A 13,761-nucleotide genomic window follows, 5' to 3' on the forward strand; every position below is an offset into this window, starting at 1 on the left:
AGATATTGGCAATTATTATTTAAGTCAAAAGGGAAAAAGAAGAATAATTTACACCATCCATCATTGTTTCCTTGTATGAATAAATTACAAGACACCGCAGCAAATCAATTGTGGGGAAAGAAACAGCCCATGCCAAACACCATGCTTATGTGTATAATTTCCTTAATGTTTTCCATCCTCATATATCAAAAAATACAGAATGAATTTGGCAAACCTGATGCAGGAGGAAGCTCATTATGCCAAAGTCTCGCAGCCAGTTCACATAATAAGAGAAAAAAATGGGGAATGTCTAATCCTCTAGAAGTAGCAATAAGATCTTCGGGGCCTGATTGTCCTTCCCAATTTCTTTTACCAAAGAGGTTCATACAGTAGAAAATAACCTGTTACGTGATGAGATTTAGAACTCACAATTTCACAGTTCATGGTTTGTCTAAGAACTTTTTAAAGCAATGGCCGATTCAAATCAACTTGAGGCCATATATGAAACGCTGCCTCCTAACAGATCAGATTTTCCATCTAAACCAGTATTGCCAAGAGACCTGTTCTCTTGAGTCCTTTTTATTGAGAAATAAAAAGAGTTCTCCCATCTCCTGCCCTGATCTTGTTAAAAACACTACTTTAGAAGGAAACGTGTCAATTTCTGGCAAGCTGCAGTCCCTACACATAATATTATCAGTAGAATATCACCCCTGCCAAAGTTTTGAAGTGGGAGATTCATAAAAAGTATAGGACAGTGATGGCGAACCTACGGCACGGGTGCTACAGGTGGCACGCGGAGCCATATCTGCTGGCATGCGAGCTGTTGCCCAAGCTCAGCTCCAACATGCATGTGTGTGCTGGTCAGCTGATTTTTGGCTCACACAGAGGCTCTGGGAGGGTGTTTATAGCTTCCAGAGAATCTCTGATAGGATAGGGAGGACATTTTTACCCTCCCCTGACTCCAGGGAAGCCTTTGAAGCCTGGGGAGTGTGAAACACGAGCCTACTGAGCCCATCACAAATTTTGAAATAGGCCATATTTCAGGCCTCCAGAGGGCCTCCATGGGGCGGAGGAAGCTGTTTTCACCCACCCACAGGCATTGAATTATGGGTGTGGGCACTCACACATACGTGACAGCATGCGTGCGTATTCTTTTGTCACCCAAGGTAAAACAGGTTCGCCATCACTGCTATAGGATAATCTCTAAAATAAATTTAACATTGTCAAAAACGAAAATTAGATCTTCTAAAATTCAGGAATAATCTTAGTCAAGCTATATGAATAAGCTAGTTTCACATGTTTGATGTGATTCTTTCTCCACAAAAGCATCTCATATCCCTATTGCCCTATTGTCTCTGACCATCAAAAGTTACCCATCCCTGTTAGTATAAAAGATACATTTTGCCAGACAATGTTTCTCAACTATGACCATTTTTATGATGTGTGGACTTCCTCTCCCAGAATGCTGGCTGGGGAATTCTGGGAATTGAAATCCACACATCTTAAAGTTGTCAAGGTTAAGAAACACTGTTCAAAAGTCTTTACTAGACTTTACAGCATACATTCTTTATGCATGTACAACGCTACTTCTACCTTTGAAGTCTGAAAAAAGAAAAAACTCCAGAAATGACCCAATTTTGCCAATATACAGCTCATAATTTAGTGAGATTACACCCTTTCTGACTGCCTTCTACATATTTCCTGATAACACTAAATCATACATCACATGCACATTAAAATTAGGAGATAATTTGTGCAAGGTGTATCAGTTAATATTAATCAGCTATTAGGCATGCTCAGTTTTGAATTCTGGGGATATTTTATGGCTCTTTAGAACAATAGGTTCCTGTTTTTCAATTCAGTTTGCCATTCCTGTTACCTCATTCAGTTATCTTTCCCTAGCTAACCCTTTCCTCTTGCAGTTGTTTTTACAGCTTGCATTCTTCCTTTTTCTACTTTGAAGACACAGGTAATTTTTGCCTGTCCATCTTATAAACTGCCTTTATACCACCTTTACCTCTTTCCTATGTGTTGTAGTTTCTTTGACAGGCCATGTTTCTTCACTCAGTAAGCTTCCACTAGATAGTAGGAATTTTAAAATTTTCTTTCAATAATAAAATTTAAAGACCATTCACTTTTTCCTATCACCTGGTAGTCACCTGCTTTGAAACTCATCAAATTTGGTACTCTGTTCTGTCTGGGTTCCCCAAGACGTCAACACCAACTAAAAAGAGTATCCAGACACGCTGGTAAAAAGCAAAGTCATTTTATATCTTTGAAAACAAACACAGATAACAAAAACTGTTCTTACAAACTGGAATGCTGTGAAGCTTCACAGAAGAGTCACGACAGCCAGACAATACAACAGGCTTCTTGCTGGCACACACACCACTGTAGATAATAAAACCCACGCCTCCCCCAAGTTTTCAGCCTTCGAGGCCACAAGCCAGAATCAGAGACGCCAAGGATCGAAGCAAGGTCACAGGACTCCCAAAAGATAACTCTCCACAATACAGGAAGGGCGGGCCTGCCTTTTCAACCTTTCTGAGGAGAACCACACCCAAACCCAGCTGTTGCCTATTAGGGATGGAAATACCTGGCTAATTGTCCCCTTCTTTGTGCTGCCCTTCTCTGCCTCATATCTATGATGGCTTGTGCATTCTCATCTAATGACTCCAGGCTACTCGCTGGGGAGAGCTCCCCCCCAGGGGTCTCAGGCTGTTCCCCCTCCTCCTCGTCCTGACATTCCTCTTCCCCATCTGCCTGGTCCTCCTCCTTCTCTTGTTCCTCGTCCTCCCCCTCTGAGCATGGAGCCGGCAGAGTTCCAGCCGTTCCCCGAGGAGCCTCAGACTGAATCAAAACAGTACTCAATACATTCTCATGTGAAAATGTTGTCCCAGTACTCATTGTTTGTTTGATACTTTGTGCATAAGTTAGAATTTGTTGTATTGTCTGTCTTGTGATTCACTCCATTATTCCTTAGGAGAAACATTTGTTTGATACTTATCATTTTTGAAACTCATTGTGCGTCCTGAAACCAATTAATGATGAGCACCGAGATACTTCTGTACAAGATTTAGAATGTAGAAGTGGCCCAGATATTCTCTTCTTCTACAAGGTATCTTACCTTCAACTGCAGGTAGGAATAATAATCTAGCAACACTTTTGGTTGAGAAAATTTGCACTGATTCTTCTGTTGTTTTAAGAAACGGCAGAAAAAACTGACTAAAAAAGAGAAAACAGTCCAAAGATAATTGTATATCATCGTCATTTGATTCTTTTTCATATAACGATTGCATTGCTGTAATTTTATAAATATTGGGAAAAATTGTATTTCTTTCTTTCTAAAAGAGAGCCCGATTTTTAATGTTAACCACCAATAAATCACAACCAGGAGGTGAGTCCATTTTCCACATAATGGAAGGCTCATTCCAAAGACTTACCATGTGGTGTTTCTGATTGTGTGGAGAGGCGGTGATCTGTGGCATCTAACCAGGTGCCAAACTGGGTGTTACAACGCTCCTGCAATCGGTGTGAGATCCTGGGAAGCAGCGTATGAACCCATCCTGAATTCTCTGCTGTTGAAAAACAAAACAAATATCTCATTACTAAAAGACAATGAATATCCAAACTTACAAAGTTGCTTTTTCAAGAAGCATCTGGACTTAAATGATTTTATAGGCACCAATTCAAAGAAAAAACAGAAAGTCCAGGTGCCTCTTGAAAAAGCACCTCTGGTACAACTTGGATGACCGAGAATATCCATAGACATCCAATTTTACATAATATAGCTGTAGCAATAGCAGAAAAAACATATAGCCCCTCCCTGGTACAAAGCTGAAGCGATCAGATCCTGTGGCCTAGAGGTTAGTCGAGTCAGTCGAGGTGACTGGGGCTAAACGTCTTTGTCCATCAGTCTGGGGGGAGTCCTTCCCCCTAGGCCATTACAAGTTATGCATGGTATGTTTGTGTGTATGTTTGGTTTTTATAAATAAGGGTTTTTAGCTGTTTTATTATTGGATTGTCACATGCTGTTTTTATTATTGTTGTTAACCGCCCCAAGTCTACAGAGAGGGGTGGCATACAAATCCAATAAATTATTATTATTATTATTATTATTATTATTATTATTATTATTATTATTATTATTTCTCTGCCTTACAAGGCAGAAGCCCTAGGATCAAATCCCAGTAAGGGTATGGCTAGCTAATGAGGCCAGAACAAGGCCAAAATAGAGCTATCGTAGTCTCTGTAGCAATATATATATATTGCTGCTGAACCCACGGGGGGCACACACTGGAGGTTGTAAGTTTATGTACTAGTTATTGAATACTTAATAGGTTTTTTTTATTGTCCTTCCTTCTCTAATACCTTAGAAAGATCCTTAATTACTTTTAAAATAGCAAATAATTAAATAGTATGTTTTTACCCATAAACTCTTTAATCATTTTAATCATTATATAGAACTGAACTTTTATAGTAATTAAAGAAAATTGAGCTGCTTGCCTAATCTGTTGTCATATTAAACCTTGAAGATTCAATACAAAACTTTAAAATGTTACTGGGCTCCTCAACAAGTAATGCTGTCTATCTTTTGTCCTTTTTTGTAGCTATTCAAATAATGTGACTTAATCAACTGAAAAAGAGTACAAGCACCTATTTGAAAACTTATCTTGGTCGGTAAGCCACTCCCACCCAGTCACATGACCTTTACGCTACCCCGGTCACATGATTGTCAAGCCACTCCCACTTGGTCACATGGTTGGCAAGCCACTCCTACCGGTCATATCACCATCAAGCCACAACCACAAAATAAGCCATGCTCACAGGGTGGTAGTAAAAATTTTGGCAGCCCATCACTGCTCCACAGTGCTTTATAGGACTCTCTTTCAACTTTTTACTTTTATTTAATTAGTAAGTACTAGCCACTTCTATAACAACAAGCTAATCTAAACAGTCAAAATTACACTTTTTTCTTTTTCAAGCAGAAAGTCTAGAAGCAGTCTCTAAGTAGAAACAAAGCTGGATGGATACAGTTTTCCCTTAATCGAAACAATTTTATTATATCTGCCAGTTCTATTCCTTTCCCCATCCATTCTTTCATAGTGGGAATTGACATACTGTATCATTCCATTTTGGCACACATAAAATTCTCACTGAAATGATTTAACATAAATAGTAAGAAGGTTCAATTTTCCCCAAGATGTTTATCCAATAATGCTAAAAGGAAAACTAATAAAAGTCTGAATACAATATATTTTTTACCCATCCTAGTCGCATCTAACTATCTGGGTGGAGGAATCCTGCTCCAATTGTGCTGTAGATATTCAGATGATGCATCCAATAAATAATAAGACTGACTTTTGCCTACTAGGCTTGAGGTTTCTAACTAGTGGGTGATTAACTTGATTGCTTATTTATACCAGAATTATCATTAAGTGTTGTACCTCATGATTCTTGACAAATGTATATCTTCTTTTACGTCATATGCATCAAGATAAACTCCTTGTGTGTCCAATCACACTTGGCCAAGAAACTATTCTATTCTATTCTATTCTATTCTATTCCTTTCCATTCCATTCCATTCCAGTCCAGTCCAGTCCAGTCCAGTCCAGTCTACTCTAGTCTACTCTAGTCCAGTCTAGTCTAGTCCGATTCTCTTCATCAAGAGGAAAATTTTTCCACTCTGTATTAGCTTGCAAGTAATCTGAGTTTCAAAAAGGATGTTTGGGCAATTCTCACCATAGCTAAATTAAATGCAAGTGTGACTCTAAGCAGGTAGCAGCTTTGATTTGAAATAGAGGTTACTGTGAGATAGTAAAAAGTGAAGGCTTGACACCAAAGGGAATTAAAGGACCGATTTCACTTATTGGAGTACATTTATTTCAACCCTACATCCATTAAGGGCACTATACTGACAGTGCACATAAACCTTTTAAACTGAAAAATTGTAGGTTCCATGAATTCTAAGGGGTTGGCTTTGTCATTATACTGATATAGAAATTCCAGGAAGCAATTGATTTGAAGAACCCTTCATCATTTCACTCTTACTAGATAAAAAGATACATATTTCAGTGCCAGAACAGAAAGCCAATGGCATGAAGACTCTGGATTGAAAAAAAAAATCTGAACAAAGGACATTATAGCAGTCATGGATGAAAGCATATTAATTAGCAATGGAGCATCATGGGCTTCCTTCTTGGAAAGTTTTTAGGAAATTAAAACTGGGCTCTCACAACTCATGATTTCTGAGGTCCAATAGAAGGCATTATAAACTTGCCAGCTTCTCCTGGAATTGCATGAATAGGACATTTATCAAATCTTTGACGTGCTCCTAGCTCAACAGAAAGTTTTTAAATGACATCTTCTGTTGTGTATATGTCAATGAGTAGAGAAGATTTTGAGAATGAACCAGTGAGATTCATCTATGGAATCTCATTTGGGATGCTGGATCAGTCACTCTGTTTCTGTACCTTGAAAGATTGTTAGAGTAACACTCTGTTATTCTACCTTGAAGGATTGTATGGGGAGAAGTGTTATATTTTGAAAGGCAGAATATTAATCTGATAAAGAAATAAAACCACACATACTCATTCATCACTTTCCCCAATATGAAAAAAAGTTCTCTAGGACAGGGGTATCAAATTCAAGGCCCGTGACCCACATATGGCCCACAAGGTGCTTAGATCTGGTCCATGGGGCCACCATGGAAACAGCAAAGAACAAGCCTGCAGTGCCTTTGCCGGTAAAAATGGAGCCCGTTTTGAGTTGCAACGGCTTCCTGCAGTTTTCACTGGTAGAGGGCAAGAGGAAGCTGTTGCCACTGGAAACAAGGCCCCGGGCTATGTTTTCACTGGTAGAAATTAAACAAAACAAACAAAACTAACTAAAAACAAAACAAAAGGAGACATGTTTCCCCTTTTGCATTTGAACATGGAAGAAGGGACAAGAAAGAACAAAGGGAAACAAGAAAGAAAAAGAAAAAAAGAAGGAAAGTTGGGAAAAGAGCAAGGAAGGAAAAATAAGGAAAGTGGGAAAGGAAGAAGAAAAGAGAATGAAGAGGGAAGAAAGGAAAAAGGAAGGGAGGGAGGGAGGGAGGAGGAAAGGAAGGGTGGAAGGAAGGAAGAGAGGGATATTATTTATTTATTATTTATTTATTTATTGGATTTCTATGCCGCCCCTCTCTGAAGACTCAGGGCGGCTTACAACGCATAAAAACAGTAAATTACAAAAATGTTAATCCAATTAAATTGAAATTAAATAGCTATCTAAAATCTCAAATATTATAATCAATCACACCCATTTGTACAACGATCATACAAACATTCGTTTTCAAGGGGCCAAGATCTAATCTAATCTAATGAAAATGAGGTAGGATCTGAAAGAAATAGGATCTGAAAGAAGTCCTGCCTTAGCACTTGGCCACCACAGGTTTCCCTGACACAAGTGATGTTGATCTGGCCACATCTCCCTCATCCCCTGTCCCTCAAGTCAAACACCAACCCAATGTGGCCCTCAGTGAAATTGAGTTTGACACCTCTGTTCTAGGAGACTGATTTCGAACTTTCCAAAAGATGCCCTAATTAATCCATGAGCCATGAGCCAAGTTTCAAAAGAAATCCAGTAATTTATTATGAACAAAATTCTAACAATTACTCAGATGGAGCCAACAAACGTTTCTACTTAAGAACCTGGTCACGGAGTGAATTAAGTTCATAAGTAGAGGTACCACTGTATATATAATTTTTAAAAAGAAGTTTGTCAATAAAGGATAGATGTCACATAAGAAGTGACAAACCATTTTTATTTTTGACCTATTTCTAACATGGCATTGCTCACATTACTTTTAGGAAGGAACAGGTTCTCATACATGCTTCTCATTCCTTCTTCTATCTTTATAGCAAGATAGGAAAGTTGAAAAAGGAAGAAAGAAAACAGTTCCATTAAGGTTCATGGCTGAATAAAGGATTTGAAACAGTGGCCACTACTGCACAATTTATACATTTGTCTGAAACGGTTTAGCAGAAACCAATGCTTGAGCTGAAGGTTGGATTAGAAAATCTCCAATGTCCCTTCCAAATCTTCATTTCCATATCTCATAGGAATATCACTTTACTTCATAGGACCACAGCAGTTCATAGCAGTGTATCATCTTTTGCTTTGATTGAAATTGTGTTAGTAGAATGTAGAATCCTTGAGGAAGAACACAAATCCTCTTCGTAGCCAAGTTCACACCTGAAGACGATCACTTGTGCTCTAATTAAATGTGCAAGTTCTCAGAAATGCTTTTGAACACGGATGACATAAAATCCCATGATACCGATACAAAAAAGACCTAGGAATATGACATGCTAGCAACTGTCTTTATGAAAATGGACTTGGTGTCTGTGTTTGTATGTGAGCAAGATTTATGGCTTTCTGAAAATAAAAGGGTACAGAAATATATTGGAGCCGATGATGCTAAAGTATGATTATGGTTCATTAGATTTTCTGACATTTGAGCTATAAATTAAATACAGAGTACATTGTAATGTAAAGTCCGTGTCTACTTATTTAATCTAATCAAGTCTCAAATACTTGCTTTAGCAGGCTAATAGCCTCTTGAAGAAACACAGGGCTGTTCTGCATTTCATTTATGTGATGGATGGGATGGGAAGATAAATTAAATAGGAGATGAGTACCTTAGGACAAGGAAAATTGTGGCTTTTGTAGTCTGTATCACTGATAATTTGCTATCATGATGCTTTTTCCAAAAGTTCCCAATGGTTTCCTAGATCTGCTGGATCAAAATATGGGTCCTAACTAGGCTGCCTGATTCTAAGAATAAATGGAAAAATACTCATTGAAACTGAGTAGTGAAATCTGTAAATTACAGTTTATTCATTTGTGCCCCACAATGGCTCATATTCAGATATATTTGTCCTCTATTCAATGAACACTGATATCAATTGCACTATAAAGCAGACAGCCATTAACACACACTATAACACAAAATGTGGCCAATAAAATATGCCTTATACAAAGAAGCTTCTTTCTTCACATTGGTTTTAATGTGCAGTCAAGGTTGTGGTCTGATAAAAGGTAACCAAACAACCTGTTTTTGACTTTTGGGGAATTGATCAGAAATTGTGAACTCCATTAAAATTCGGTCTTTCTCCTTAGTAAAAGAATTGAAATATTTTAGGTTTGCATTGTATAAGAAGCATTCAAACTACTTGCTTATTTTCATAATTTTTTCTTAGCTGTAAGATGTCTTGCTTTGAACTCTTTGAATTTTCTGACAGTGAGAACAATTGATCAGTAGAATAGCTTGTCTTTGGAAGTTTGTGGGAGCTTCCTCACTGTAGGTCTTCAAGAAGAAATTGGACAGCCATTTGTCAGAAATGGTGTAGGACAGGGGCATCAAACTTGATTTCACATGAGGGTTATGTTTGACCTCAGTGGCCAGGATGGGCGCAACAAGGGTGAGCATGGCCAGAATACAATATTTTAGCTTTGTATTGTATATGAATGAACTCATATTGAGTTCATTGAGTATATGAACTCATATTAGGGGTGTGCCTGTGGTGGCCTGAGCACTCTGCCAGCAAAAACAGCCTCCCACTCCACTTTCAGCTAGAACAGTCTCCTGCAGACCTCTGCCAATGGAAATGGAGCTCAGAGTGGGTCACACATGGCCCTTGCAAGCTCCATTTTTGGTTGGGATGGCTTTTTGCAACCCTCTGTCAGAGAAAATGGAACTCGGGAGGGCCGTGTGCAGCCTTCTTGAGATCCGTTTTTGCTGGCAAAAGCACTTCAGGCTAGAGCCTTGCAGTTTCCAGGGTGGCCCCGCAGGCCAGATCTAAGCACCTAGAGAGCCAGATCTGGCCTCAGGGCCTTGAGTTTGAAATCCTAGTACAGTAGTACCTCTAGATACGAGTTTAATTCGTTCCAGAACAGAGCTCGTATGTCGATCAACTCATATCTGGAACAAATGGCTTTAGACTTTGTTTTTCCCCATGGAGATAACCAGAAGCAGGGGTCCTTGCACCACCTAGTGGAAGCTCGGCTCATATCCCGAATTTGAGCTCGGGTGTGGAACAGAAATTTCGCTCCCGTCGTGGCTCGTAACTTGGAATATACAGTGATTCACTTAACAACTGTGGCAAAAAAGGTGGGATGCAACTCACTTAACAACTACCTCACTTAGCAACAGAAATGTTGGGCTCAATTGTGACAATAAATTGAGGACTATCTCTATTTAGATCACTATGACACAGTTCTGATATTGCTACAGAGCTTCTGTTTAGGAATTTTGGTAATTGTAATCCCAAGGAATATCAATGATGTCGACTTGTCGTATAAAACCCTATGTTCTCATGGGGGAAATCATTATCATCATAATTGGGGCACACCAAACACAGCTTCACAAATTGTGCATTTGAACTAATCCCCATTACCAAACATCTGTGGTTAGCTTCCTCGGCTGCCTACAATCTAACAATAAGGAGGCAGTGGAGAGAAATAGGCTAAAAGAGTTGTGAAGGATTAGCAAAAGATTAAAATGTTGACATTTTCAAATTAAAAAAAAAATATTAAAACAGATCCTCCATGAAATCAGATTTTTTTTTTACAGTGATATTTGTTTTACCCTTGTCTATACCCACACTAATATCAGTTTAGGTGTCCAGGGGAATGCCCTCTGCAAGTTTCAGCCTTCTCAATGCTTGCTTGCTTCAGCTGCTATAGAAACACGAAGGGAGAGGTGGAAGGTGAGGTATTTGGGTGGGGCTTGGATAAGCATGCTGGAGATGTCTCTACTTGTGCGAGGGTTGCCCAGAAAGTAAAGCACCATATTTTTTCTTCAACAATTATTTATTGAACACAATGAAACTTACACAAAAGAAAGAATGACATTACACTCCCTATTTTTCCACGTAATCTCCATCTCATTCTATGGCCTTCCTCCAGCGAGACACAAGGGCATGTATGCCCTGTCAGTACCACTCCTTTTTCTGATCACAAAGCCATTTCTGCACTGTAATGGCCTCACCTTCTGTACCCAGCGACTAACCGTACTTCTGTCGACTGTAGATTCTCCATAAACAGTACACAAACATTTGTGAATGTTCCCATCAGTTTCTTTCTCTGCAGTGGGAAATTAAATGACAACACACCGCTTGTAACCTACATCACTTACAGATGCACACTGCTGCAGCTGCACTATCTGTCTGGAAAAATGCAAAATTTACACATGCACTCCTGACAATTCAAATAATATATATCTAAAGTTTTGCATTCGTATCATTACTGTAGGCTGAGAAAATAGAAAAATGTGGTGCATTACTTTCTGGGAGACCCACATATTTGATTATGAGGATATAAGGAGGGAAGTTCTCATCACACTGCCAGACTACATGGACATGTTTACAGCCTGTTCAAGGTCAATGGTTGTGATGGACCAGATGTCAAAGCTAAAACAGTTGGTGTACCCACCTGACATCTTGGGATATGGGGATTGGGGCAGTATTGGGTTCCTACCTGGATGGTAAGAGGGCGGTGTACCAGTAGCAGAAATGAGGCTGTATGTGCAGCTTTGGGTGACCAGCGCATGCATGCACATGCCAGAGCAATATTTGGCTTCTGCACATGTGCAGGAAGCAAAATCTTGCCAGAGGATGTGCGCATGTGCAAGATATTGGTGATTTTCTGTGATTTTTTGCTTCCATGCATGCTCGGAAGCAAAAAAAAATTGCCAAAATTTCATGTGCCTGCATGTCTTCTTGCAAAATTTGCTTCCTGCGCATGGGCAGAAGCCAACTATCGCTTCGAGCATGTGCACCAGTCACCTAGAGCTATGCACACATCAGAAGTAGTAGTGATGGTAAATTTGAACCCCCACCTAGATTGGGATAGTGTTTTGGAATTCTTTGTATATGTATTTGCATGTCTTTTGCTTCAGAACTTGATTTCCTTTTGCTGCAATCAGTTCTTGTCTTACTAGACAAGTACCCATCTATATTCCTTCCCCTAGGCCATTACAAGTTATGTATGGTATGTTTCTGTGTGTGTTTGGTTTTTATAATAAGATTTTTTAGTTGTTTTATTAAATTGGAAAAACATGTTGTTTTTTATCATTGTTGTTAGCCGCCCCGAGTCTGCGGAGAGGAGCGGCATACAAATCCAATTAATAATAATAATAATAATAATAATAATAATAATAATAATAATAATAATATCAGCATGGAATTGTTTTTTTTCTTTCCTGGACTTTTAATGGAGGTGCACCAGACAGTTATTTTAGATGGACAGGTGATCAAAAGTCTAAGACACTACATCACCACTACTGAAAATTGGTGTAGTCGTACAAAATATTTTCATACAAAATAGTCGTACAAAATTGGTGTAGTCGTACAAAATATTTTCCATTATCACAAACAGTGTGGTGGGACAGCACTGATTTTAATTAAAGTAATGGAAACGAATATTGGCACAGGTAGTCCTCAACTAACAACATTTCATTTAGCCATTGTTCGAACTTACACTGAAAAAATTGGCTTATGACAATTCTTCACACTTATTGAAGTGTCTGCATAGTAACAGCTGGCCGCTAGAGCTGTGCGAGCCGAGCCCTATCCAGGGTGCTGATTGGGTGCGTGTGCCCCAGTTACATTGTAAGCGGGAAGTTTCCTCTGTTTGTATTGGTTGCTGCCTCAGACAGCTATTGATATAAAAGCCTGTGTATTGTTTTTCTGTTAAGCCTGTACCTGCCACTGCCGGCATGTGTTTTGATTAAATCTTTCTTGCCAACTAAAGGCCTCACTTATTATACTTATGATCACTGCAGCATCCCTATGGTCATCTGTTCAAAGTTCACTTGGCAATGAGCTCATACTCATGATGGTTGCAGGGTCTCTAGATCACATCAGCTCCTTTTGCAACCTTCTGACAAGCAAGGTCTGTGGGGAACTTACTCCACACAAGGTCAGCTGTGTGACTGTCTTAACACCAGCAAATGATTCCCTTAAACAACTCTCTCAAGAAAAGTCATAATGGGGCAAAACTCACTTAACAAATGTCTTGAGTTAAACACACACAACTTAAAAAATGTCTTGAGTTAAACACACACAAACACACACACACCACACAGTTAGTAAAATGTATCTCTATGCAGTGAAGGGCTACTAAAATGTTTACTACCACGCTGTGGGCGTGGTTTATGCAGCATGCCCTGCATTTTCTTTCAACATCTTTCAGTGCAAATTGGGTGCTCTGGGGTGGAGCTCCATTTTCATTACCCCACTGCCTTCCCCCCTGTCCGGGTAGCAGCCCAGCTCTGTCTCTATGGGATGAGTGCAAAGGAATGTATCTCAATTCATAGTAAGAATGCTGCTGGTTTGGGCAGACTACCTTTTAAGCTGAACTAATGACAATTTTACCTATAAATAAATAAATATATTTATGTTTCATGGCAGGTAGTGTCTTTCATGGTTTTTGACCTGAAATTATCATCAATTCATTTGCAATGGATTATCAACTAGGCTTGGGTTATCTTTTTCTCCTGCTGAAGCAAACACCAAGTTTCCATTTAAAAAAAATAATAATAATCCCCATAAAAGAGTAAATTGAATTATTTTTCTGTTAGTACAATTTACATTTTAATGAGCTCTAAAATGGAAATAGAACAAGTTAAATGAAATCAATATATAGACCACTATTTTTCATTTGAACAGGAATTATGCAAAATATTGTAGTTGTTCTCGACGAGCGACATTATTTGGCTTCAAAACAATATGTAGGGGC

General features: G+C 38.9%; 1 protein-coding gene across 1 annotated transcript in view; it reads right to left on the reverse strand.

The window, feature by feature from the left end:
* ADARB2 (adenosine deaminase RNA specific B2 (inactive)) overlaps positions 1–13,761 on the reverse strand; it is a 599,017-nt gene that overhangs the window by 395,377 nt on the left and 189,879 nt on the right. Inside the window, exon 2 of the mRNA XM_070729429.1 lies at positions 3,423–3,557. Within this exon, the coding sequence (XP_070585530.1) occupies positions 3,423–3,557 (135 nt within the window). The remainder of the gene's footprint in view (positions 1–3,422; positions 3,558–13,761) is intronic.

This window comes from Erythrolamprus reginae, chromosome Z (genome assembly GCF_031021105.1).
Source record: "Erythrolamprus reginae isolate rEryReg1 chromosome Z, rEryReg1.hap1, whole genome shotgun sequence".
NCBI classification, from domain to species: domain Eukaryota; kingdom Metazoa; phylum Chordata; class Lepidosauria; order Squamata; family Dipsadidae; genus Erythrolamprus; species Erythrolamprus reginae.